The sequence below is a fragment of the Falco rusticolus genome, chromosome 17, assembly GCF_015220075.1.
Source record: "Falco rusticolus isolate bFalRus1 chromosome 17, bFalRus1.pri, whole genome shotgun sequence".
Lineage (NCBI taxonomy): Eukaryota > Metazoa > Chordata > Aves > Falconiformes > Falconidae > Falco > Falco rusticolus.
This window is the reverse complement of record NC_051203.1, coordinates 1234214-1261099: the sequence shown is the minus strand read 5'-3', so window position 1 is coordinate 1261099 and position 26886 is coordinate 1234214. Positions and strand designations below refer to the sequence as shown.

At 57.8% G+C, this 26886-nt stretch overlaps 1 protein-coding gene across 1 annotated transcript; it reads right to left on the bottom strand.

Annotated features, from left to right (window-relative positions):
* Window positions 1–236: 236 nt before the first annotated feature.
* Window positions 237–13312, bottom strand: DENND2D (DENN domain containing 2D). Its single transcript, XM_037410734.1, has 12 exons — window positions 13081–13312; window positions 9423–9601; window positions 8770–8882; window positions 8608–8677; window positions 7466–7543; window positions 7229–7369; window positions 5236–5384; window positions 4899–5076; window positions 4363–4404; window positions 3901–3991; window positions 3219–3458; window positions 237–2196 (listed from the first exon to the last, which is right to left on the bottom strand). Exons 1-12 carry the CDS (start codon window positions 13310–13312, stop codon window positions 2135–2137), a joined length of 1575 nt encoding a protein of 524 aa, XP_037266631.1. The 3' UTR covers window positions 237–2134.
* Between the last annotated feature and the right edge of the window lie 13574 nt (window positions 13313–26886).

Sequence of the window (26886 nt, the reverse complement as noted above, 5' to 3'; positions counted from 1 at the left end):
GGGCTGGTCACAGGGAGTGGATCTAGGTCCCTTTTTCCATAACAATACTGAAAGGAAAAGTGCTTTAAGTAATTTAATATCCTATTTCAACCTGTTCTTTGACCAGTGGTCACTCACAGTAGCACCAACCCTTCTAACTCACTGTAGTTAACCCTTGCTGACACCTGTAGCACTGGCTACATTTGAACATTTATTTTAAAAAAAAAGTTAAGGGCTGTTTTTTTGTGTATGTTTTCAGCAGCTAAAGAATACTTCCTGCCAGAGAAAAATGTAATAGAAAGTGAAGCAACCCCACAACCCAGTCCCTTACATGATTTCTAATTCTTTTCTAAAAAGCTACTACCACAGCCAGGACCACTTCCAGTTTTCTCAGACCGTTTTAACGCTTTGGAACAAAAAAGGTCAGCACCTTCTCAAAACGATAGTGAACAAGCAGGAGAAGGCAGAGGCAAGCAGTCTTTTGAAAAGGATCAATTCTTGGTACGTGCCCTTGATTTTGCATACAAAATTTTCTGCTGGCAGGTGAGCTTTTTCAAATACCCCCCCCCCCCCCCCAAAATACCAAACAAAACTCAAAAAACCAAATAAAAACCAAAAAACCAAACACGAAAACAAAAAAACAACACAGAAAAAGACCACTAACCTTGAAGTTCCTGTAGTTAAACCACTAACCCTCTCTCTGCCAATGAGGGGGAACTTGTGGAGCCAGAGAAAATACCCACAGTGCCAAAAATAGCCTTCCCCCCCCCCCCAATAAATAATTATTGTTCCCCCCTACAAAGACACGGGGAGGGCTGGACAGAAATCAACCCTTTTCTTTCGGCAGGGCTAGAGCGTTCTGCTGCTGTCCAGTTTGCACCCTCGGTTTGTGTTGCGTTTGTGCATGACTGCACCGATAGTTACTTCTAAAATAAATGCCCTTTACAGCTGTCTTGTTTTCGTTAGATGTTCAACAGCTCTGAAAGCCGAAGCTGCCTGGCAGACATCCTGATGCTTTTTTAGTGTTTATGTAAAATCTCTCACCGCGGCGTTTGGTACCACTGCGAAAGTTGTGTTAACCTGTATTTTTGATAACAATTGCACGTGTCTGGTGGGTACCGAGTGATGTGGCAGCTTGGCTGTAACATCCCGGGGAGGAGGATGAAGCTCTCGCCTTTGCCTCTAGCCCTTGCTGAGAGAAGTGTCTGGCCCCAGTTAGTGTGGGAAGGAACCGGGCAGTGCTGCAGCCAGCACCAGCCTCCCCTGCTGAAATATTTATTCCCTGGATGAGTGCATTAGGAATGGGGGAGGACCATTATTTAGCTTTATATTTGCGGCAAGCATCACATTTCAGACAGTGCTTCAATGAACTGCAGGGTTTTGAAAGAAGTTGGCGTCAAAACCAGAAATGAGGAGGATGTCGACATGTTTTACTACTGGATTTAACAAATACTTCCTCCCTGCCCAAAGCTGTCATTCAGCTGTTTCCCTCTCCTACCCGACACAGCCCTGTGGCCTTCACAGTTTGCTTACAGCACAAATAAATAACCTGTTGGAAAAGAATTTTTTTGTTTCTTTAAAGAGCTAAACTGGGCTCCAAGTGGTACCAGTGAAGCAGACAGCTGCTGTAGAGGAAACTGCTAAAATCCACCGCAACCGTTCCTGCTGGTATTTAACAATGAACATCTCTTGATAGAAAATAAAGTGAAACAGTTAATAATAGAAACCTCGGAAGCTTGTTCAATAGGATGTTACTTATTTGCAAAACCTAGGTTTGTTTTAATTAAAAACAGCACTATTTCCTACCTTTTTTTTTTTTTTTTCTTTCTTTCTTTCTCTCTAACCATTACTCTACGACCTTTGATGGGACCGCCGGTGGCGGTTCATCCCTGTTGCTAGCAGGATTGGAAAAGAAATCACAGCCTACTTGCTAGCTCTGTGCAAAAGAGTTTTCCAGTGCAGCGATGCCCTGAGGAAAAAAGAAAGGGTAGAAATTGGTGTTTGGAGCTGCCCACGCATCTCATGAGTCACGGATGGGCAAGAACGGGTGGACAGACCCAGCGGAGTCCGGCGTGCTGTGGAGCCTGCGCAGCACAGTGCTGCTGGCGGGGACCTGCACGGTCCCAGCCCTGCTCCCGTGTTCCCAGGCTGGACTTCAGGAGTCCCGTCGGTGCTTCTTCTGTTCGTGGTACTCTGCTATTTTCTGCTGGAAATACGCTGTGGATGAGAGAAGGCTGCTGGTGAAGCGCTGGGGCTGGGGATGCTGCGTCCTGGGGAGCGCGCGTGCCCCCCGGGAGCCAGGCGGCTGGGCTGTGGGTGACTGCACCCAGGGGGTGGTTGCGATCGCTCCCACCCCTCTCACCCACCCAAAAAGAGCTTTATTATGCTGGGTTAGTGTAAGGATTTAACCCTTGTGCTCACTCCAGTTTTTGTGGTTCCTCTCCAAGCACCAAGGGAGAGCAAGAGCAGGAGACCCTGGGGATGTGGGTAGCCGAGAAGGTGACAGAGGCTGGGAATGCGATGGGAGGGCTGGGGTTGTGCCATCCCTCTCCCCCAACCCCGGCAGACCCAGGTCCGTGTCTGCCTGATCAAACCTGACCTAAAAGGGCAGAGTGAGCGGCGACCAAAGTCGTGCTGGGCTTCGAGCCCCCTGGACGGGCTGCAGGGGGGCTGGAGACCTTGGCCACCTTGGGGGTGGCAAGTGCCGGGCCAGGATGTCCCTGGCCACTGGTGGAAGGTTTGGGTGGCTTCCTCAACCCCCGTCACCCCGTCTGTCCTTGTCCTGGGCTGGGAGGAGGCTCAGCTCTGCCCAGTGCCCTGTACATCCCCGGGAAGGGGAAGGACCAGCCCAGCGGCCGCAGGTCTGTGCCCGAGCTGGTGGCAGGGATGAGGCAGGGCTTGCAGGCAGGAGCCAGCTCCCAGCTGCTGCCTGCATCCAAGCCAAATATTTGCGCTGCTACTGGCATGTTTGCCGAAATGCTGAGCTCTCAGCAAGCCTGCCCTGTTCCTGGTCAAGCAACAAGATCTAAAATGAGCCCAGGGATTTTTTTTTTTGATCGCTTGACAGGGACAGAGAAATGCAGCTCGTGAGAGCACATGGGTTCTACTCGCTGCCCTGAGCATCCTCAGCCTCGAGCTGCATCCCTCTCCGGGCACAGGGCATCTTTCCCTTCCCCTAATAGCCCAGGACTTGCAGAGCTCACCCAGCCAAAGCGGGAAGGGGAGAGGGGGCTGTTTACCTTCCTGTGGGATCCTGCTCTTTTCTGCTTCCTCAATAAATAGGGCAAACATGTTCGTCTTCACAAATTTCTTCACAAACTTGCGGCTGGTTTTGGAGGTGATGGCTTTGCAGAAGGCTCGCTCCTGGAAGGTGCCCGAGCCATTTTTACTCCACTTGATGTGCGAGGGGTAGTGGCCAACCATTCGGACGAAGAATTGCACGAAGGCTTCAGAGACAAGCGTGTTCACCTGCTCGGATGCTGGAAGAGGACACGGAGCACAAGAGGTGGGGTGGGACCTCTGAACCAGAAAGGACAGGCTTATTTTAACCTGGCTGGTCCACAGTCTGTGCTTCCATCCCATGAAATGGCTTAAAACTTCCCTCTGCCAGTAAACAAAGATCAGACTGATCTTGCTGAGGGAGCACTGGCTGTGTTTGCTTTCCAAGGTGGTGGCACCTTTGTGGGCCAAATATCAGCAAAACCTGATTTTTTTCAGCAGAATTAGTTGTTCCTGCTCTCGTGTTTCACAGGACAGGGGAAAGGCCAAAGGGTTTCCCTCCTGTGGTGGCATTTTGTTGCAAATGGGGGCAGAAACATCCCAGGCCAGGTCCTATTAGGAAAATCATTTTGCTGAGGGCCCCAGTCATCTGTGGAGGGCAGCTTGTGTGTGTTTTACACATATATAAAGGGATGTCCTTACTGTGTATGTTGTTGTTGTTGTTGTGCCTGTTCAGAGATGTCAGCATCTCATTCTGCAGCTTGATGGGCAAGATCTCCTCCTCATCGCCGACCTGGAAGGCAACGGGGCCATGAAGGACCCGGCACCGGTGGGAACCCAGCTCAGGTGGCCGTGACCAGCAGCTGGTGCAGCCCATCAGTGGGGCTTTCTGCAGAACTCATTAATTAATTATCATTGCAGGCTGCTGCAGCGATGCAGGGAGTGGGATGACCAGCACAGGGACCCTGCTGCTCTGGCTCACGACAAGGCAGCTGCAGTGGTCGGAGACATCCCTTCATGGGACATTCCCCCTGGATGGGTGACACTGAGGTGTGTCTGCCCCCCAAATGTGGTAGCTGGCACCGAGGGGAAAGGGGCCCTTCCCAGGACCACCCAGGCCAGCGAGCCCACCCGCAGCCCCGCGCCCTGCGCAGGGGGACCCACCGCCTGGAGGATCTTTCCTTCGCAGAGGTCAACTATCAGAGCCTGGAAGAGAGCAGAGAGCGATGTGTTTAGCCCTACCAAGGCATCTGGGCTCCATCCCACCCGTTTTGCCATCAGACCAGTGTGTCCGCAGCCCGCGAGGGTGGCAGGAGAGGGATCAGCCCCTCTGTGCTAGAGGGACGTGGGCAGGGGGTACCAGGGCATCCCCCAGAGACCGTGTTTGCTGCAGGCTTGGTGGCTTATCCCCACTTCTGCAAGGCTGGGATGATGCCAACAGGCAGCCTGGCCAACAGCAGCTCCCCAAGCCCCCCAGGGCAGGGCTGTGGGTCCTGGGGTGGCTGGCAGCACCCAGGGGGATGCAGAGGTGTTGCCCCAGGTGCCAGCAGGAAAGGAGATGTGAGAAGCCCCAATCTCCAGCCTTCCTGGATGGGGAAAGGGCACAACCAGAGCCTCCAGCCTCGGAGCCAACCCAAACCCAGCGTCACAGGCTAACCGCTGGCTCCATCCAGATGCTTTCCCCCACCCGGTTGAAATACCTCCTCCATCGGCTGGTCCAGGACCCGCTCCAGGTGCCGCATCTGGATGCCAACCATGAAGGGTGTGGGGCAGCAGACAGTGTCGAGCAGGCACTCGGGGACCACGGGGATGTAGGTGTGAGCCCAGGTGAAGGGGTAGAGGAGAGCAGCCACTGCGTGGATGCACTGCGACAGGACGCTGCAGGACAAGGAGCCACCATGGGGGCATTGCATGAGGAAAGGTGATTTCACCCCTCGAGGGAATATCCCACCCCAACCTGAGCTGCATCCTGCGCTCCTTCAAGGGGTTTTATTGTTTGTTTGGTTGTTTTTTTTAAATAAACAGATCAGGACTCACCTCAGCTCCTCTGCCAGGAAAATAAGCCGTCGCTCCAGCACAGCGGAGGCGAAGATGTGCAGGATGAGGTGGGGGCTGAGCCGCTGGAGCAGAGCCTGAAACTCCACGTGCTCCAGGTGGGCATCCACGGGCCGCGTGAGCTCGATGAGCTGCCGAGGGAGAGCCACCAAAACCCAGCTTAGGAGGTACAACACCCCCCCCGCGCCCCCCTGGCCCCCCACGAGGGTGATGTGGGAGTAATTAATGACCCAGAGTTTGTCCCTCTGGAAGGGACAAACCTCATCTTGTCCTGCTTGGAGGTTTGGGCTGTGCAGCGCTGAGGATGCAGGGGAAGCCAGCAGTGATGTGCGCCGTGGGCTTTACTGGTTTGGGCTCTGCATTTTTAACCAAAATGCCTCTTTTCTTCAGCGCTCACAAGTCCCTGGTAGGAGATGGAGAGGGACGTACCCCCGCCTTGGTGTCTGCCAGCTCATCTGTGAGCAGCAGCTTCCAGGAAAGGCAGGAGGGATGAGGGCATGACTTTTGCTATGAAAACCACAAAAGCTTCCTCAAAAGCCTCCCTGGCAGGGCCAGCTCGCCTGTTCCTAGCCAGGATGGCCCAAAAGTGAGTTACCTGCCGGGTATTTGCAGGTGGCCTGTCTGTCCTGCTGACAAGAGTCTCCCAAACCTGGTCGAAACATCTGCTGTGCTGCAGGCAGCCCTGGGACGGTGACCGCTGAAGGGTTAATAGGACTGTGCAGCTCATGAGAAGGCTTGGCCCCTCTCCTCAGCTGTAGGGGGGGGAAATCCCCCCCCTCCACGTGCCAGGCCACCTTGCCAGCAATGCAGCATCTTCCCAGCCAACAGCATAAGGCTTGGCTGGGCTCCGCAGCCCCATTCCAGCACAAATCCTGCACAATCCCCAGCTCCCAGCCCATACAGTACCCAGGATTTATTTTCACCCCTTTTCCCTGTTTTCTCACTGATCTCCTTGACTTGCTTTCACCCCCACCCAGAGCCCCAAAGTGCAGCTCTTTCGAAGAACGCCCTGGTGCAGCCTCCTTCCCCATCACCCCCAGCCGCCATCCACGCGGCCTGGCCCACAGCCAGGGCATTGAGCAACCTGCAAACCCTTGCACAAGCCTTCCTGGATGAAGAAATCTCTTGCAATTCGACAGCTGGCTGCTAAATTGTACTAAGGAAGAGGGGTCTTGCTCTCAGACCCACCCTGGCAGGATGCAACCCTGGGGTGCTCAGCACTGAGGTTATTTTGTCCAGTGCCGGGGCAGACCCTACCCATTTTTCTACCCCAGCTTTGCCACAAGAGGAAGAAAAAGCCAAGTAAAAGGCTCTGCCCGTGCGAGCCTGGGCCGTGCGTGGGCGAGAGGAGCCCCGCGGGCGCTGTGCCCGTGTCAGATCTCCTCTCCACAGGTGAGGGCTGGGCTCGCTGCATGCCTGTGCCGCTGCGGCTGCTCGCTCATCATGCTGAACTGGGGTGAGTGTCGAGGCTGAGAACTGAGCACCACGGTGCCGAGGGGAGGCTGCAGCCCATGACACCCCCACGACAGCCCCGGCACCCCCACGCACCCCAGCAGCCCTGCCTGCTGCACCCCGAGGTGTGAACGCGGGGTCCAGCGGGGTGCAGCCAGCTCCGCTCCAGCCCCGGCGTGCTGCCCTGCTCGGACAAGCACCGGCACGTTCGGAAACAGCGTCCGGGAAGTTTTGTGCTGGCGGCTCCAGCCCGAGGCTGAGGGAGCTGCGAAGATGGGGCAGCATCACCTGTGGGTGGGCTCCATCCTCATCCTCACTGCTTGCTGCTCTCCTCCTGGACCAGGAGGGAGGTGGCACCCATGTTCCCAGGGCAGGAGGCCCCCAGCAGCCTGACCCACCACCCACTGCTCCAGTGAGCACCTATGGGTGCTGCAGATGGGGAGGATGATCCCAGAGATAGCCCAGGCTCCTCACATCAGAGCAGCCCGGGAGGGGCCGCTGAGCCCCCGAGACCCCTACCAACCTCTGTGCCTGACTCAGGGATGAAGCTTTTAATGGTGACACTTTTCCCTGGAGCTGGGAAGGGTGATTCCCGAAGGCCCTGCATGAAGGGGTAAATCACAGCCATGGAGATCTGGCGCCTCTTCTCCACCTCATCCAGGATCTGGGGGAGAAAAAAAAATGAGCTGGGAAACCCCAGCAGGCAACAGAGTGGCAGCCTGGGCCAGCGCCGTGCCAGGTGGTGCCACCACATCCCTACCTTAGAGAAGAGCCCGAAGCAGCCCAGGCAGCTGATGATGCAGAAGACCTCAGGGAGGCGGACGCCACGGCCGGATGGCTGGAAGAGGATGGGAAAAGTGTTGGAGCATCGTCCACCCTCACTCTCTCCCCAGAGATCCCCCCCAGCCCCACTCTCTCCTGCTAAAATACCCGATCACCCGCTGGGGATTTTCAGAGCTGGAGCTCAGGCCAAGGATGCAGTTGATGCTGTAAAAGCAGAGGGTGTCCGGAGAAGGCAATGGCATATTCCCAAACTTTCCTCCCCCTGACACACGTCCTTTGAGATGTCCTGCCCCACCATCCTTGGGGCTAATCCTGCCTCCTGCTGGAACGGGGACCATCGAGATGAGTGCCCAGGCTTTTTTTCCCTTTCCAACTGGACCATCCTGGGTCCATTTGCAGCGCTCCAGACGTGCAGTCCAAACAGCCAGAGCTCAGCCCTGGCTCCAGAAGTGGGCAAGTTCCCCAGGGAGTGCAAGGGTGGTGGGGTCCAGCAAATCACCAAGCTGTGGCGTATGGCCCTGCGGCTTTATGGCCCTATTTAAGCAGGCTGTGCATAAATCAGCAGCCAAGGAAGACCTCCATCACACCTCGCAGCCCCCCGAGCTGGCCAAATGCATGAGCTGAGAAAGGCAGCCCCCGTTCAGAAGCAGGTTCTGGGGATGGGGCTGAGGGCACCAGGCTCTTGGCACCTGGATGGGCACGCACACATCCCCATCCCAATCCTGAGTGGGGTTTGCAGCCACCCTGAGCACTGCGGCCAGGGAAAAGGAGCCAGGGAAGCTGCAGGAGATTGGTGGGGTGGCAGCGACCACTGGTACAGGGAACGGCACCTCCCAACTGCTGCATCTCCTGGCTGCATTTCAGACCAGCCCTGGGCTACAGCCAGCACTGCTTTCCTCCATCCAGCACCCAGATGATGCCTCAGCAGAAGAAAGCTCCAAAAAAATCCTTTGGGAACCCCCTTGTCATCATCTTCGTCAAGGTGAGTGGCTTTCTAAGGCACATGCCCAAGAGCTGTACTCTGGGCATGGCAGAAGGCATCATGTCCCACCACGGGGATGGGGTGGCATGGCCAGCACCGACCCAGCGATGGGCGGTGGGGCGGTGGGATGCTCTCACCAGCAGCCGCCTGCAGTAGCCGATCTTCCTGCTGCCATCCACATTGGTCAGGACGAAAGAAAAGGTTTCGCTGCAAGGAGAGACAATGTGTGGGGTCGGGACGGCCCTTGCAGCCCTCAGGGGTGGGCAACCACTGCCGAGACCCCGCAACGGGGTAGGTACCTGGTGAACTCGGTGACGGGGGCCCAGTTGTTGCCGTCAGGGAAGCAGAAGAGGGGGATGGCTTGCAAGAGGCGTTCCTCCTCCTCCTTCTGGCCCTTCAGCAAGTTCTCACGCTGGAATGAAATGATGCCAAGAGTCAGGGTGCTGGAGGGTGCCTATAGTCCCAGGGGATGGGGTGGGATGGGGTGTGTTCCAAAGCAGCCCCCAGCTCAGACCAAAGCAGAAGGTGCCTGCACATCCCTGGACAAGCATCTCCCAAAAAATCCAATTTTTGACTCTTTTACCCCATGGATAATGGGGCAAAGCAGAGGCACCCAGGGCCCCCTCTGCGAACCTGGGGTCTCCTCCTGTGCCACCTCCCCAGGGTGTGATTTCACTGCTGTGGTCTCCCCTTTTGGGATAGGGGGACAGTGAGCACCCCTCAGATTTTTCTCCTGGTCTTTGTGGCCCTGGGCTCAGACCACAGGGAAGGACCGGCAGGTCCCAGCAACCCCAACCCATGGCAGGCAAAGCCCTGGGGTCTGGGTCTGCATCTGCAGGGCACAGGGTATTCTTCTGTCTCCTCCCCTGGCTCTAGTGATGGGGAAGCAGCAACAATCCCTTTTTCTCTCAATTTGGAAAACTCATCTTCCTGTAAAGATGGGAGTAAATACCTTTGGGAACTGGTAGGTTATCTTGGGTTCGTAATGTCCGTCTGATGTCTTCTTCAGTGACACCACCACCAGGTACTCGAAGAAAAACTGCCCAGCAGAATAGACAGAGCTCCGTTCTCCTGGCCTCTGCGGCACCCGTGCGGGGTTGCTTTCTGCAGCAGAGGCGTCCACTTTTGCTTCTGTAGCCAAAAACCAACCAAACAGAAAAACAGAGCAGAGTGAATGAAAGGTGGGAGCTGTCCCGAGGGCAGGAGAGGAGTCACAGAGCGACGCAGGAGCAGGGCAAAGTGGCTGGAAGGAATTGGCACCTGGTGCACAGGGTGTTTCGGTCCCTGGCAGTGAACAGCTGGGGACACAGAAAGGCAAAACGGCTTTTATGAGTCTTCTGGGGAAAATCAAATTGCCATCAGACACTCCCAGCCCCGCTTTGCCCCATTCCATCAGGGGCAGAAGGACGGATGCCCAGAGCGAAGCCAGCATGTGTGACAGTGGAAAGCAGACAGTCTCTGCAGAAAGCATCTGCGGGAAGGTGTGGGAATGCTTTTATAGCAGCTAATCTTATTCCCTTAGGGGGAAAAACAAGCAAACAAACAGCACAGATCTTGTCTGAGCACCTCCAAAGGCTCCAGTAAGATGAATCCCAACCTCTCCCTGCCAGATGTCCTCAGTCCTGGGAACTGCTGATTGCAAATGAGATGCTCGAGGGTATTCCCTAAACCACAGCTCCCAAAGTATAGCAGTTCCCTGAGATTACATCCCATTTCTTGTTTGGGCAGGTGGGGAGGATGGCTGGCGAGCGTAAGCCATCATAACTTGAAAAACTAGAAAGAAGAGTGAAAGGCGCCCAAGCCGGCATCGCCAAGGGTGCTGGGATGGTCATGGTGGGGCAGTGAGCCCCGGGGGCTGGGAAGGAGAGGAGCTGAACGCCGACGGGAGGCTGGAGCCAGGCTGTGCCGCAGCTCTGCCCTCTCCCAGCAGCTGCTTATGACTCTAAACCCCCGGTCCCGGGCCCTGAGACTGTCCTGGGCTTGGTCTTGTCTCTGATTATGGTGGGAACAGAAATGCTTGAGCTGCTCCTAGGAATAACAGGCAGGAAAACAATTGTGTGGCTGGATGAAATAACCAACTCCTGCAATTTGTCTCCACATCCTGGAGTTTGGCTCTGGGCTCTTTTACTTGTGCTGCAGTTTGGCAGGGCAAGGCATTGGCCATGGCCGGCTGCTCCCATCGTCCTTCTTCCCCGGTGCATGACATCCTCCTCCAAAAGCAGTGCTGGTGGACAACCCATCCCCGTATCCCTCTGGCTCCGTAGCCACCTCTTTTAGTCTGGAAACAACTTTCCAGCCTTTGCTCTAGGTCATCATGGGCCAACAGGAGCAGAAAGCTCATCCGAGGAGGTGACACTCACAGTCCCATCATGGGATGTCCATTCCCAGGGACCAGAAACGCCTTTTCCAGGTCGGGGTGGGGAGATGCACGAAGCCTCACCCGTGTGCACCCTGAGGCTGCTCCACCTCCACATGCAAAGTCCTTCCTCTTGGCAAGGTGCAAGTCATCCCAAAGAGGTCCCTTTGCAGCAGGGGGAAGCCCAGGAGCATCCTGAGGATGAGACCCAGCTGCAGACACCTCTGGTTTGTCCTCAGCAGGGATCACCTGGATGGCAGCTCAGCAAGGAGCCCCAGGCCAGGGAAAAAAGGTTGACAAGATGCTCTTTGCTTCTCCTGCCGCTCCCTGGGATGCTCCAGTAATGGCTTCAGTCCAGTCTCACCTACGGGGCCAGGACCTCTTGGAACCAGGCTGTGCAGCAAGGAGGGCTGCCGGCATCCCCCATCCTCGCTGGGCACCCGTGTCTGTTGTTTTCCCATCGCAGCTTGCCAGGGTAGGGTGAAAGGCCAGCTGAATCCTGCCTATCCAGTCCCGTCCTGCATTTCAGAGAACAGAAGATGCACTCTCAAGCAAGGGCTGGATTTGCATCTTGTCCATGGGGTTTTCAAACAGCCAAGTACAACCCGCTGCTCCAGGGAGGCCAGTCGTGCCAGGCTGCGGCTCTGCCCCTTGCAGCTGGACCCGCGGGCCTGCCTGCAGCGAGCCGGTGTGGCGAGCCCTGCCAAAAGCGTGGTGTCACCCAACAGCGCTCCCCTGCACCAGGTCTGGCCACAAAGCCCTCATTGGCAGAGCCTAAATCCCCCTGAGACCGTAACACCCCACCCCTGGGCTGGAAAACGAGCTCTGGGGATGTACAGGACCATGCACCGTCACGCAGTGTCAGATGGGTTTAATGTGGCATCAGGGGTTCCAGCACTCCCCAAAACCGGCAGGATTCCCAGTTCCACATGTGTCCCGGCAGCATGAGCCACTGTCACAAGAGCTTTGTCCAACTTTCGCATAGCCCAAGTGGGAAGACTTGGGGACCACCCCACAGTCCCCCCAGCAGCAGGAGCAAGGAGGAGAATGATCCAGGTGGCCAGGGGGGCCCACGCAGCTCTGGGATGGAAGGGGGCTGCTGGTGCTGAGGATTTTCACCCGCCCCTGTGCCGGGCACGGAGAGGGCAAAGGCTGCCGCGGTGCACCCCAGCCCACGCAGACATGGCACCGCAGCTGCCAGTGGTAAAACAAAAACACATTTTCCTGCACGAACAGCCTCCCTGACCAGAGCCGGGTTTCCTTATCAGCCGAGGGCTGAGCCCCACGCTACGATGCGGCACAACCTGTTTCTTTCCTCCTGGAAAAGTCCCGGGCTGCTGCGGTGTGCCGGAATCTCCTGGCCTGGCACGAAGGTTTGTGGCGCTGATCCGGTGCGCAGCCGCCCACCTGCCCGGTCGAGAGGAAACGGCTTCGGTGTTCTCACACCTCTCCTGCTGAGCTCCAAACCACATTCATCGCACCCAGGGCCAGAGCCAGCCAGCACAAAACAGACGGGGGGTAGGGTGGTGTTGCAGTGACCCCCCCAAAGCCACAGGTTGCCCCAAGGCTTGAGATGCGGTGGGCCAGGGAACGCCGAGAATCCATCCCGTAGCTCGGAAAAACTCACAAATCCCCAAGGACCCATTGCCCGCAGCACTGGCCTGCCTGGGGGGCACCGTGCCCTCGCTCGGAGCCCCGCAATGCCGCCCGTGGTGGGCAAAGGGCTGGGAAAGCTTAGGGGGCTGTGGTGGGAGGGGCTGCCCCGGGGAGGGGGTGAACCCCTGGGGAGGGGGCACACTCCTCCGGGACGGGGTGGGCTCCCGGGGTGGGGTGCAGCTCCCGGGGAGGGGGTGCACGGCTGGGGGCTGGGGCGAGCCCCGGGAGATGCGGTGACCGCCGGGGGCTGGCGGCCCAGGCTGGGCTCCGCAGCGCCTACGGGCAGGGCTGGGGGCCAGCGCGCCGCTGCCGCTGCCGGTGCCGCTGCCGCTGCCGGTGCCGCTGCCGCTGCCGGTGTCGCTCCCCGGAGCCCCGGTCGGTCCCACCCGGCGCGGCCGCGCTGCGCCGCCGGGCAAAGTCCCCGCTCCGACGGCAGCCGTCGGCTCCCGCAGCCGCCGTCCTGGGGCTGGCACCGACACCGGCACCGACACCGACACCGGCACCGGCACCGACACCGGCACCGGCACCGACACCGGCACCGGCCCTCCCGGAGCCCGGCGCAGGGCGGTGCTCCCCGGCGGCCCCTCCCGACCCTCACCTCTGCGGCCGGAGCGCCGCAGGCTCCGTCGGAAGAAGCTGCCGATGGAAGCCATGGTGGCCCCGGTGCGGAGCGGCGCCGGTGCGGAGGCGGAGCGGCCCCGTGCGGAGCGGCCCGGCGGGGAGCGCTCGGCTTCCGCCCGCCGCGCTTTCGCTTTCCCGGGGGAGGGCCGGGCCGGGCCGGGGCGGGGAGCGGAGGAGGAGCGGGGAGCACCTGGCACCGGCCGGGGCATCGCGAACCCGCCCCGGGAGCGGGGGCGCGTGGGCACGGGGAGGCCCCGGGGGGCCCGGGCAACCGGGAGAACCGGCCATGGGGGCTTGCCCCGGGAGCAGCGGGCACGGGGGCACCGGGAATGGGTGAGCAGGGAGCACCCCGGGGTCCGGGGATGCCAGGAGGAACCGGGCACGGGGGAGCCGGGAGAACCGGGCACAGAGATACCGGGAGCACCGGGCACGGGGGAGCTGAGCACCCCTGGAAATGGAGCTGGGCATCCCGGTGGGGAGCCCGGCACAGCCCGCGCAGGGCACGGCAGGGTGGGAAACGAAGCAGGGACCCTGGGGATAAGGGGTGGCTTTGCCCTGCCCCAAACCTGCACACCCCCCCTCCCCACCCCCCGTCTGAGCCCTGCGCCCCCCCCCAAGCCCTTGGCCCCCGGACCCCGCTGGTGCCAGGGATGTGCCCAGTGCAGTGCTGCAGGGCTGGGGGGACACTGACCGTCCCCCCCTGTGCAGTGGGATGGGGCCCGCTGAGCCGCCCTGATGGTGCCACCGTGCTCTCATCCCCAAGGCCATGGCTTGTCCCAACTCCGCTTGGGAACACTGGCCGGGTTTGGGAACACTGGTCAGGTTTGGGAGCACTGGTCGGGTTTGGGAGCACTGGCCGGGTTTGGGAGCACTGGTCGGGTTTGGGAGCACTGGTTGGGTTTGGGAGCACTGGCCGGGTTTGGGAGCACTGGCCGGGTTTGGGAGCACTGGCCGGGTTTGGGAGCACTGGTCAGGTTTGGGAGCACTGGCCGGGTTTGGGAGCACTGGTCAGGTTTGGGAGCACTAGTCGGGTTTGGGAGCACTGGTTGGGTTTGGGAGCACTGGCCGGGTTTGGGAGCACTGGTTGGGTTTGGGAGCACTGGCTGGGTTTGGGAGCACTGGTCGGGTTTGGGAGCACTGGCCGGGTTTGGGAGCACTGGCCGGGTTTGGGAGCACTGGCCGGGTTTGGGAGCACTGGTCGGGTTTGGGAGCACTGGCCGGGTTTGGGAGCACTGGCCGGGTTTGGGAGCACTGGCCGGGTTTGGGAGCACTGGCCGGGTTTGGGAGCACTGGTCGGGTTTGGGAGCACTGGTCGGGTTTGGGAGCACTGGCCGGGTTTGGGAGCACTGGCTGGGTTTGGGAGCACTGGTCGGGTTTGGGAGCACTGGTCGGGTTTGGGAGCACTGGCTGGGTTTGGGAGCACTGGTCGGGTTTGGGAGCACTGGCTGGGTTTGGGAGCTGGTCAGGTTTGGGAGCACTGGCTGGGTTTGGGAGCACTGGTCGGGTTTGGGAGCACTGGCCGGGTTTGGGAGCACTGGTCGGGTTTGGGAGCACTGGTTGGGTTTGGGAGCACTGGTCGGGTTTGGGAGCACTGGCCGGGCTGTGCCTTCCCTCGGGCTGGCGTTTCTCCACCGGGCAGATTTATTCCCCCTCTCCGGGTGACTCAGAGGTGCCTTGGCCCAGGCTGGCCGGGGGCCGGTTGCCCACCCTCTTCCTCACAGGAAGGGAGGCAGTTTGTTCCTGCTGCGATACGGTGGTCGCCCTGTCCCGGGCACGCAGCCGGGATCCCTCCGGAGCCGCTTGGCTTTGCTGGGTGGTTTCACTGCTCCAGACCCATGAACAAGGGAAGTCTCCTTAAAACCAGTGGTATCTTCAAAAAAATTTCCTTCTTCCCATCCTTAGCCTGCCCACACCCCTAACGTTTCGCCTGCCGGTTTTGGGCAGCGCTTACACAGAAATCCAACGCCCAGGAGAGGCCCTCCTGGGTGCCGCTGCGGCTGGGGGCTCTCGGTGTGATGAGCTGTGCACCGTTCTCAGCCTCAGTGCCAGCATGCGGCTGGTTGCATTTGTAGACCAGACTTCCTACACCAAACACCCTCCTCTCTTATTGTACACCACCTCCCATCCCCTTCCCCTCGCCAGGTGGGTTTGCAGCCGGGAGAAATGGCCTTCGCCAGCCGGCAGAGGTGGCCGGAGCTTCCCAAACATGTTCCCATCGGCACATGCCCCTGCCCCAGCCCGGACTCTGCTGCCGTCCTGGGTTATCAGAAAACTGCTGGTCCAGGGAACATTTTCCGGCTGATCCTGAGTGGGTGGAAGAGTATTTGTGCTTCCCGGAGAACAGGGCAATGTGTTTGTGCACAGAGCTTGTTCCCAGATGAAGGGAAATTAAAAAGTTCGGGGTTTTCCCTCTGGATTCTGGAGGAAAATCCCTGATTTCCTGGAAACCAGAGTCACCTTGGGAAAACAGCCGCTGCCTTCAGCCAAAAGAAATCCCCAAATTCTTTGATTTTTTTCCCATATACACAAATCTTTTCTGCTTTCTCCCTTTAAGGCAAGTCTCCGACTGTGATCCTGCCTCGATAATGCCTTGACTCTGCTCAGAGCCGTGTTCCCAGCCACAAAACCTCCCGGCTCCCGAGGAAACACTGTCCCTTTGTGTCCGTCGCACAATCCAGCAAACCTTGCGCTGCTGAAAGAGGTTGAACTTCTGAATATTCCCACTGAAAGCTCCTTTCTGCGGGGAGCCAGCCACCCACCGGGACAACAAATGGGCACATTGTGGGACCCTCGGGGCTGCTGGCCACGGCGGATGCAGCACTCGCCGTTGTGCTGCTCTGTCACCGCTGCCAAAATCGTTTCTCTTCCCTGAACCAAGCCCAGGGAGGATTTTTTTGGGGTTTTTTTTGGTTTTTTTTTTTAGTTTTTTTTCCCTCCTTGCAGCCCGGTGCTGATGAATACACTCTGGAATTTGGCTTCCTGCAGGCGTGGTGTGTTCAGACTGCAAATATCCCATCGTGAGCATCCCGTGGGGCTGCATCGCAGTGGGACCGGGGTGTCCTTCCTCCTTGCCTGCACCGCAGCTCCTCAGCCTCCTCCTCCTCTCAAGGAAGGCTCAGCTTGCTGCCCCTTGCCTCATCCCAGTGCCTCTTCACTGGGTGCTGCATTTTGGGAGGACATTGAGGTGCCACAGAAGGTCGAGCGTGTGGCTTGTGAGCAGTTTTTATTTTGCTCATCACAGTCGGGTTGGGACTGGGGCTTGGAGATGGAGGCTCACGTTTGGCCACAGCATCCCTGGCAGGGAGGTCCCCGAGGGCAGCCTGGGGCAGGTGGTGGTGGATGCCCCCCCGGGGGCTGGGGACCCCAAGGCCCCCGTTTCCAGCTTTTCCCATGCCAGGGAGTTTCTCCCACTGGATGGCAGCATTAGAGCAAAGAAACATCCCCTGGAGACCTTGTGGGAGAGGGGACCTTTCTCCGGAGAGACTTCTTGCTGGCTGGCTGGCTCCCGGGAGGTTTGTACTTGGGCCAAGGACGCGTGGGTTCAGTTCACTTGTGTTTGCAACATTCGTGCTGCTGACACTTCACTCACTGCCCTGTTTGGTGCTTGGTGATCACTCCCAGCTCCCCAAAAGGGGGGCCCGTGTAACATCCTCTGCCTGCTCCTCTTCCTCCTCATGCTTGTGGGTGCAGGGGGACCTGTCAGGACAGGGGGGCCGAGAGCTGGCTGGGACACTGGCCCATGAACGGGAGCAATGCAGTCCCAGATTGGGCAAGGAGAAGAGCTATCAACCTGCATGGGACACCAAGTTCATGGCTTCTTAGCCAGGTGCATCCTCTGTCCCCCAGAGCCCTCCCTGCTCTAACTGCTGGGGTGCAGGGGTCTGTGACTTTGACACATTTTTGCATGAGAAAAGCTTTAGGGACTGTTTCTTGCATGATGGTTTCAGAGGGGGCTGAAGAACTCCTGGGGATTAGAAAACAAAGCTGATCTGATCACTTTTCCTTGCACCTAATGGTTTTAATCCCAAGTATTTCAACCCGCCTTCAGGATTTCTTGGAGGTGGTGTTCGGCAGAGGTGCTTGGGTGGGCAGGGAGGCTTGGTGCTGGGCTGCAGCCCCCTTGCAATCCCAGTGCAGGGAAACTCCTGCTTTCTGAGGCTGCTTGTTTAATGGTCAGGAGGTGCAAAGCTGGCTCAGTTTACAGGCTCCCAGCTGGGCTGGCAGCGCTGTTCGCAGGCGGGCATCCATAGATGGAAAGGATCGAGCTGCAGAGCCCAGCCTCAGGTGTACTTCCCCAGTCCCTCCCGTACTGAGCCAGTAACTCCTGTTGGGCTAAAATGCCAGCTCTGGGCCGTTCTGGCCGTGGGGGTGTGTTTCAGGGGTTAATCCTCCGATGTGTGCAAAGCATTCCTTGGGGATGCGCCTGGTTTGGGCTCTCAGGCACTTGCTGCCCCTTTTTCTGCTCAGTTCAAAGGGCTTCTCCCGCCTCTGCCCCTCAGCAGGGCGCTGGTGCAGCAGGAGCCCTCAGCTGAGCTTGGAGGACTCGTAGCATCTCTGGAGGCAGGTGGTGGCACTGGGGTCCAGCCTCCTGGGTGGCTTTTGCAAAGTCCTGGGCATCCCCACCCTGCAGCGCTGTGGTTCAGTGACCTGCCAGTGCCAGGGGTGCTGGGGACACTGGGGACCGGGGTGATGGTGCTGGGGGTCATGGTGGCTAGCCCCGGGGAGCATGGGACAATGTTGGAGAGGGCCAGGGCAGAGGGTGGGGAGCTGGCTTTGCTACTTGATTAAAAAAAGGAAGAAATTGGGGATCTTCCAAGCTGGGCTGAGCAAGCTGGGAAGGAGAGGGCAGGAAATCAGATGGCTGGTCCTGCTCCTCAGGAGCACAGGCTGGGCACCCGTGTGAGTGTGGGGGTCCCACAGCCCCACACCCAGTGCTGACACCACACCTTGCCCCATCTCCTCCAAAGAACAAGAAGCATTTGCAGCTTGGTGCAATCCCCAGGGGCTGGGGGCTACCAGCATGGCCAGAGCCCCCCAGTTAAACAGGCAGGGCTGCAAACCATGACCCGAACCGAGCTTTAACCCAAGGAGCTCGGTGAGATTTGCTAATCTCAAAATATTGTTGGCATTCAGAAGAGCAATTTACTGCATGTTTTGCCACAGCAAGTACTTTCCGAAAGGCCATGCTAAGTTTACACCGGAGCCACTGGGATCGGATAACCGGTCCCTGGCTGCTCCCTCTGTCCCCCGCTGCCACCCGTCCTGGTTGCTGTCTTGGGGTGCAGAAGGACATCAGCTTCTCCTGCACCCCAAGGAGGAGGTGACCACAGTCACAAGCAGCAGAAAAGAAGGGATCGCTGAGGGCTTGTTTCCTTGTCCAGGCGGTGGGGTGGGATGTGGGTCATGGCCTGGCTTGCAGGAAGAGCTGAACTTGTGGAGAGCCCTGACCGCTTTGCAAGTCACACTGCCAGGGACAGAAAATCACCAGCCCTGGTGCCCAGCCTGGCCGTGTCCACCTCCCCAGGGGCTTTGCAGGTTGTAAAATTAAATCAGCTTCTCACCTTCAGTGGCACCCAGGGCTGGGTGAGAGCCCTGCAACGTCCCTTCGCATTCCTGCGGTGTTTTACCACCCCACAAGATCCCCGAGGGCTTTACAGGTGCCAGGCAGGAATGATGCCTCCTGCCACGGGTGCCTGGTGGGATCCCAGGGTATTTGAAGCCTGCGGACAGGGTGGGCTCATGCCGCAGAGCAGGCAGTGGGTCCCTCCATCCAGCTCTGTTTGCCAAGGAAATGTTCCTCCTTCCTAAGGGCCAGCGCTTGGGAGGCACAGGACCCCTCATCTCTCCTCCATGTCCCCAGATCCCTTGGGATCTCTGCCACCTCCTAACCCCCAGGAGACGGGAATGAGCCCATCGCATGTGCTCATGGCAAAAGCCACCATCAGCCTCAGCCCTGGCCCTCAGTGGCCCTCGGTCACGGCAGGCTGGGGGTGGTGGCCTTCCCCTGCACAAATACCAGTGTCCCTCCTGTGCTGACATGCACAGGGACAAGGAGGAGGATGGAGCGTCCTCTTCCGTGGCTGTTTCCTTGCAGGTTATTGGGTCAACAGCTCAAACCCCATTTGCTCTCTGAAGCCCATGTCCTGGCCCAGATGTGGTGAAGGTGCTTTGGGTGATGCTTCTTCCAGGGAAGGTGCAGGGGTGTCACGCTGTGCTGAACTGGGACAGCGGAGGTGGGGCAGGGCAGGGAGCAGAGCAGCACCCAGGCACCCTGCGGCAGGTCGACCTTGTGCATCCAAAGCAGGGCTGGGCCACATCTGGCTGTGGGGACACTAAGGAGCAGTCACAAAGGGAACGGCATCTTCCCGGAGCTTGGCACAGTATCTGGAGGGCTTCGGCTGGACGCAGGGTGAGGACAGCCCGACTGAATGTCCCCATGATGCTCCCTGGTGGCAGCAGAGAAGGGGCGCAGCTGGGCCACGGTTGGACAGCCCCAAACTAGTTTGCCTTCCCGGTTTACTGGGACCCTGGAGGGAGTCACCGGGATTTGGGGATGGTCCCACCCCTCTCAATCCAGCAAATTCCCCAGGGAGGGGGACACAGCAGGGAGGTTCCCAAACAGAGGTGCTCGGGTTAGAGAGGGATGTGGGATGGGTCCAGGATATGCTGTCCCATGAAGGGACCTGATCCCATTTGCTTCAGAGCATCCTGGGCAGGGGCAGCCCTCTGCATACCGCTCAGACATGGCAGGGGGGGGCCTGGCTGCAGGACATGGTGCTGCTCCCCGGCTGCCTTGATGCTTTCAGCCAAACGGGCTGTTGGCTGCGCTGGCGGCGGGTTGGAGACGGCAGCACTCTGCAGGGACTGTGTGTGGCGGAAGGATGCAGACAGGAGGAGGGGATGGGGAGAGCAGGGTGAGGGGAGGCAGGTGTGGGAGCAGGTGAAAGCATTTAAGGCAAGGAAAGGAGGGGTGTGCATGTGAGAAGATAAGGAGAGAGCTGGGAGGGGAAGAGGGGATGTCAGCACCCGGTGTTGGTCATGCAGGAGGGACTGGAGAGGAACGATGACCTTTAGGGTACCTAAAGTGGCCTTAAGTCCTTGATGGAGGTAAGGGGATGCCGAAGGTCGAGTGAGACCGGGAGTGTGTGCCTGAGGTGTAACTGGCCAAGGGCACAGTGCACCCTGGCAGGGTTTTGGTGCCCTGAAGCCCTTATGTCAGGGCTAGATGCCCTGCTGGGACCAGTAGTGCTGGCACGGAGGTGAGCAAAGCTGGGCTCTGAATAGCGGACATTGCCCTTGTGCAGTGAAAAGCAAATGCCTGAGCTCCTTGCTGACACTAAATGATAAGGAAACTGGTGCTGGTGGAGCCTGGGGCTGCGCTGTTTCCTTCCCCTTCTCTTGTAGAGCCTCCCCGCTCGCTGCCCGGGGGTTGCCACAGCGCAGGGACAGCAGCAGGCGGGTGTTTGGCTGCATCCCCCAGGTGCAGCTGCAGTGTGTAATGTCCCGAACAAGGCGGCAGCGTTCTGGGCCTTTCTGAGCACTGGAATGCAGAAGGGAAAGCTCAAGCTGCTGTTTGCAGCCTTCCCCTGCCACAGAGTGGGACCAGGCAGGGCAGGTGGTGACAGAGCCTTATTGGCGTCCCCAGCTGCTGTCCCCAGCCCTTGGTAGAGGTGACCCCTGGCAGGCTGAGGACAGCAGGGCTGGCACAGCCTCAGCCCCTGCGAGCTCTCTGCCCGTACGTCCTAGGTAAGCTCCTGCTGGCAGACCTGGAGGTAGGGCAGGATTGGGAAAAAAAAAACAAAACCACCAAAGGCAGAGCAATGCCCCAGGTTTAGCATTGCTTCTGGGGACACAGGAGGGGACGGATGCGGTGCCAGGGTGCACGAGGGCTTCTGCTGGCCCACCATGCCCCTGCCCTGTCCTGGCCAGCCCTGGGTGCAGCTGCTGGAGGTCGCTGCTCCTGCCCTACACAGCTGCTGCTTTGGAGGGTGCTGTCTGCCTCGCGCTGTGCCCTTGATGTGTGGTGGCCCCACGGGTGGCTTTGTGGGGACCGCTTTGACTGGGGGCAGCAGGCGATGCCGATCCATGATGGTTTCCTGCGTGCAGTGCTGTCCCTGGGCTGGGGGGCACATGGAACTGGCACTGAGCTCCCTGACTCGGCTCCCAGCGAGGCACTGGGCAAAATCAGGGCACCCCTGCATGGGTTGCTCTTTCTCTGCTCCTTCAAGCTTGGAGGAGAAAGATCCCAGTCACATCCCCAAAATAACACCCCAAAGAAGCCGTTGGTTCTGGGTGTTTGCATCCATGAGCCCTGCCCACACGCAGCAGCTCCTGATCCCCAGGGACAGGTTGCATGTCTGGGCACCCACTGTGCTGATCCATAAATTGATGCTGGGGACCTGGTGGTGGATGACCCCATTGCTTGCCCCAACTAATCATAGAATCAAAGAACTGTTTAGGTTGGAAAAGATCCAAAGATCATAGAGTCCAACTGTTAACCCAGCACCACCAAGGCCACCGCTAAACCATGTCCCCAAGTGCCACATCTGCATGTCTCTTAAATACCTCCAGGAATGGTGACTCCATCACCTCCCTGGGTAGCCTGTTCCAACGTTTCACAAGCCTTTTGGTGGAGAAAGGGTTATTGATGATTCAATGAATCGAAGTGTGGTGATGCTGAGTGCTGGTGGCATGAGCTGATATGCAACCATGCGACAGGGACAGCCCTGGAGTGTGCAGCTGGGCTGCATCAACCCTCCTCCTGTGCCTGGCAAGGGATGCCCAACAGGACCTCAGAGATACTGCTGGCAGTGTCTCTTTATTGCCTGGTTGTATTTTCTAGACCAGACAAGGATGTTTTAGAGCGATACTTGCTTGAAGCCCCTGCCCCAGGCCTGCACTGCAACAGGCACTACCCTGGGGGAGCTCTGGGAGAGGGGTCCCGCCCATGTCCCAGCTTGGCCCCGGGAGCCCCTGCCTGCAGTCATTTTTTTGGGGTGAAGTAAGCATCCGTTTGCGTGCGACACACAAAACGGAAAGCTTGCCTACGTCCCAGCCCACCTGCCGCCTGCCCCGGCCACTTGACTCAGCGCACTGCGAATATCACGATGACACGGAGGCTGGTAATGCTGCGGGGAGCTGTGATGTGGCAGGCAGGGCGCTGAGCCGCCCCGAGCCTCAGCCCTGCTGGCATCTGTGGTCGGCCACTGTGTGTTTTCCATATGACCTCCCTAGTTTTCTGGAGGTCTGACTTAACACCCCTGGAGAGGGGACAGGCAAGGGCAGGAGCGGGGGAAGCAGCCAAAAGGAGGGGACAGCCCCACACAGGCACTGTCTCCAGCTGCATCAGTATCTGGCAGCAATATTCCCCCCCCCCAGAGGGGTCTGGGCACCTCCTGCCTGCTGAAATCCTGGGGTTTGGACATTTCTGTGTCCAAAACACAAATTGCCCATTTGTGGTGTCCTGTGGACTCACGTGATGTGCACAGGGCTGGATGTGGCCATGGGGAGGTGAGGATGTTTCCCTCTCTCTCTTGTTGGATGGCTTTGATTAATCCCACTGGGGATGGCAATGGGAACCCTGTCAGTCCCGGGTGTCCCCTTCCCCACTCTGATACAGGCCATAGGTGACAGCTCCTTGTTGACATCTGTCATGCCACCCCTTTGAGCCTGGCTCTGTCCTCTACACTGGTGAAGCACATTGTTTGTGCCAACAACCTCATGATCCTGTGCTCAGAACCAGCAGTGGCCCATGTAACAGCGTGTGACACCACCCTGCTGCTTTCACAGTCCTCCTGGGGTGCAAAGAGCCCACTGGGCTTTCCAGAGATGCTCGTGGGGACAGTGGCAAGAGGGGATGAGCACAGAGGAGGTTACAGCTTCAGGGAGCCATCTCCACCCGCATGCCATGGGCCCTTCGCTTATTCTGGGCCTTTGGCATCTCTGCTTCGCTCTACAATGTGCAAGTGGGAAGGTGTCACCACCCCCTGTCTAATCCTGGAGCCCTGTTCAGGGGATGGTCCTAATCTCTGGAAGCCTCCAGGATTTGCCTCAGCTGTCAGAGGCATCTCCTGTCTTCCCATACCAGTACATCAGCTCTCCCAGCGTGCAGAAGTGTTGCCGAGGCTCCCCCCCGTCCTGCCTGACAGGTCTCTGATGCTGTGATGTCCCAAACTGGCAAATCTGGATGGACAGGTAGACCTGATGCTTTTTGGGGTACAGCAAATCTGTACAGCAGGGACCCTCTTTGCGATGGGGTCCCAGCAATAAACCCAGCTGAAAGATGTCCCTGCTGCATCTTTTTTTTTTTTTTTTTTGGGGGGGGGCGGTGGGGTGGGTGGGTTGAATTACAGTGGCATGAGGTGGAGCTGATCCTTTAGGGAAGAGATGATACTCTGGTTAGTTAGAACTATGTTACCTGGAGGATAAGCAAGGAACATCGATGGTTCGGTGTGCTGGGAATGTGGGTTCAAACCAATTTATAACAAGTATCAGCTTCCTATAGAGAAGAGGTCTTTTCTCGTTGGAAAATATGAATGCCCTAGTTTTCAGCTAAATCCTGAAATATTTGGGGTATCAAGCAAAAATATGTTGATATTTAAATTATCACTACAATTTTAATGTTCAACCCTCCTGGTTGCCCGTAGGAACAGCCAGCACAGCCCACGTGGTTTTTGGTTTGGCACTCTGTTTTCATGTCAAGGTGGAGGTATCGCACTGGTGGGCACTTTGTTTTGTTTCTCATTTTAGCTCCCTCACCCCAAAGCTGGGGGGGTGAGACACCCTGCTCCCATCCTTGTGGATGAAATGACTCCATGGAAGCCGTTTCTCCCGCCCTGTCCTGCATCCACAAGTGAAGCCACTGTGGTGGGTGACAGAACCTTCGGCACTTGAGTCTGGTCCCTACGGGAAACCCTTTGCCGCTGGAACTGGGCCACCTGCCAGGTGCCATTGTCACTTACAGCAGTCAGTGTGGTGTTTCCATGCTTGAGTTTGCTCAACACACGGAGGTCTTGCTGGCAACGTGTGAATAAACAAGATGCCAAAATGCTACAGTAAGGTGCCCCAGATAAGTCTGGATGATAAACCATATTGATTCACTTGCTCTTAACCTATGAGTCATTCCCTGAGTCAACAGAGAAAACGGCATCCAAACATCACCCAGCAGGTTGAAAAACTTCAAGAACTTCAAGCAAAATAATTGCATTGATGTTTTTTTTCCTGGGGAAACTATTTAATTTCCAACCTCACCAATCTGAATTGAAATAGGAGAGAAATTTGAGTGCTAATTTCTTTGTGACCTAGAGTTTTGGTATTGATGTATTTTTTTCCAGACCGCTTTAAATTGTTTTTCTTAACACATAATCAAAAGAAACCTGCTTTTTGCAAAGCATTTTGGTTTAGATTAGACATCACGATTGCCTTTGAGAAAGACACACAGAAGATTTCTGAGCAGAGCTGGGAGTCTGGAGGTGGCCACCTGTGAGCTGATGGAAAAAGTCATCAAGGCATGGGCCATGTGAAAGCTGAGGGATCAAGGATGTTCTGAGATCATCCAAGACAAGATGAAATCCCTGTGGATCAAGGTATGGAGAAACCAGAGCTTCTCTAATCCTCCCCTCTGGGTGCCAGACCCACCAGGGAGCCAAAGGCAGCTGGAGAACAGACGGATGGTGTCCTCCAGCCCTACATAGCTGTGCTGGGGAGCAGGGCTGTCTTCTCTTTTGCCAGAGCAGCTGCAGAAAATTTTATTGTTTATGACCCACTTGGCAAGTTTGAGCCACCCCGAGGCACTCTGGGGAGCAGGAGGGACCGCCAGTACCTGTCCATGGCCTGCAGGCAGCAAAAATGGCCAGGAGCCCCACATCACCCTCTTCTCCCTGCCTCAGGGAGCTCATCCTTCAGGCATCCCAAAGGTATCTTGGGGAAGGAGGAGCCTTTATTAGGCATATCACTCCTCGCTGGCAGAAGTAATCGAGGAACATCTGGGTTATCGCATAGTTTTGGAGGAAACATACCCTCCCTGAGATACTGATACCATCTCTTGGTGTCCTGGCTTTGTCCTGCTGCCAAATGCTGTTTCTGAAATGCCCAGGAGAGAAAAAAATATCCCTCCTGGAGCAGGAGGGTCGTGCTGCTGGGCTGCAGCCCCTGGGCAGGGTGGGAGCCCATGGGGGACCAGGTCTGCCCTGTCCAGGTGACTCGCTGATGGCTGTAAGGAGCTTTCTTCTCAGGTCACAGGAGGAGCAGGGCTAGCAGGGAGCGTGAGGTCTCTGTGCTCTTCCCAGAGAGCAGCAGCTGCACATCTCGCTGTCTGTGCAGGGCACAGTGGGCAGGGGTCCTTGGGACGATGCCTCCATGCATCACTGCCTGTGGTTGCCTGGCAGCCAGGAGCTGAGCCCGGTGGCTGGCCAAGCCCAGTGCTCCTCCACCACCTTGATGGACCAAAAAGCCAGCGTTACTGCCCTGGCTTCCTTTCCCAGCCAGTCCATGGCTCCTGCTCCAGCTGGGATGCATCCCTCAGAGCCCTGTAGCTTTTCTCTGGGATGTCACCATCCCTTTAAAGGCCAGCCTGGCCAATGGGGCTTTACTCTTTCTTCTCTCCCTCCCCTTCACTGCAGCTCCCCCCACCTGGAAAGCCACCCCCTTGTCAGCAAAGCTCAGATCATCGGGCTCTGCCAGAGCTTCAGGCTCTGGTTGTCTCCGAGATGCCTCTTGACGCTGATGTCCATCTTGGGAGGTGTTTCCTGGGGACCAGGGAACTGTGAGCCTTTGGACCAACGCCCAGGAGAGCCGGGTTTGCCTGGATCCTCCATAGCAGCATCCCTGGAGACAGGCAAGTAGCTGGGAAACAGGAGAAAACAGTCAGCCCCAGTTTGAGGAAGGTTAAGGAGTCAGACCAGGGGTGACAGAGACCTTTTCAGCAGCGCCTCATGCATGGCATGGCAAGGGAGGGAAACAAGGGGAGGTGGGGGGAGAAGGGTGGATCCTACAGGACTAATGGGGCTTTCCTAGGTCAGTGGGGGGCTTTGGGGCAAATCTGAGTTTGAGGGCTAACAGAAGGGTGGCTGATCATGAGCTCTGGGGTGACCAAACTCTGTGGATAAGGTCCTGGTGGAGTGGGCAGGGCACAGGCTGGAGGGGAAGGCAGAGGGCTGGCTGCTGATAAATCTTCTCCAGGGATGCAATAAATCTTCTCCAGGAACATGGGTCAGGGGTACGGACAGCTGGGTTGGTCCAGGTGATCCCAAGAGTTGCCTTCTAACCTCAACAATGCGGTCAAGGCTGGGGGAGTATGTGGGGGAGCAGAGGGATCTGGGGCTGTGGGAGGACATGGTGGGTCGAGGTGGTCAGTGCAGGATTATCAGGGAGGATTGGGGGTCTAGTGTTAATGCAGGGGCTGGGGGAAGGCATCTGGGGCGCAGGGTCAATGGGGAGGCTGGGGGGGGGGCGTGCAGTGGGTGGCTGAGGAGGTGGCAGTGAGGGCATTGGGAAGTCCATAGCTAGAGGGCTGCTGGTGCTGGGGACAGGAGACATGTCCCCAAGGAAAGGTGACCTGGCTCTGGCCTGACCAGTCCCGTGCGAGCCTGGGGGGTGGGGGCAGGACCATATGCTGCGGCCCTATAGGAGGGGTAGCGGCATGCTGCTGAATGTGCAGGTCCCGGGTGGCTATTCCTGGCGGCCCCCGCCTGCGCAGGCAGATTGGTTTGCAGGGAGGTGACAAGTGCCAGCCGAAGCCTATAAAAATCTCCCAGCCCCTGTTCTGGCTCAGTGACCTGGTTCC

Excerpts from the sequence above, each read along its gene's own strand:
- DENND2D (XM_037410734.1), bottom strand. The coding sequence starts at position 13,312 with ATGCCCCGGCCGGTGCCAGGTGCTCCCCGCTCCTCCTCCGCTCCCCGC. Across the intron at positions 8,883-9,422 it reads TAACCTACCAGTTCCCAAAG|CGTGAGAACTTGCTGAAGGG; the intron begins GTATTTACTCCC and ends ATTTCATTCCAG. Across the intron at positions 8,678-8,769 it reads CCCGTCACCGAGTTCACCAG|CGAAACCTTTTCTTTCGTCC; the intron begins GTACCTACCCCG and ends CTCTCCTTGCAG.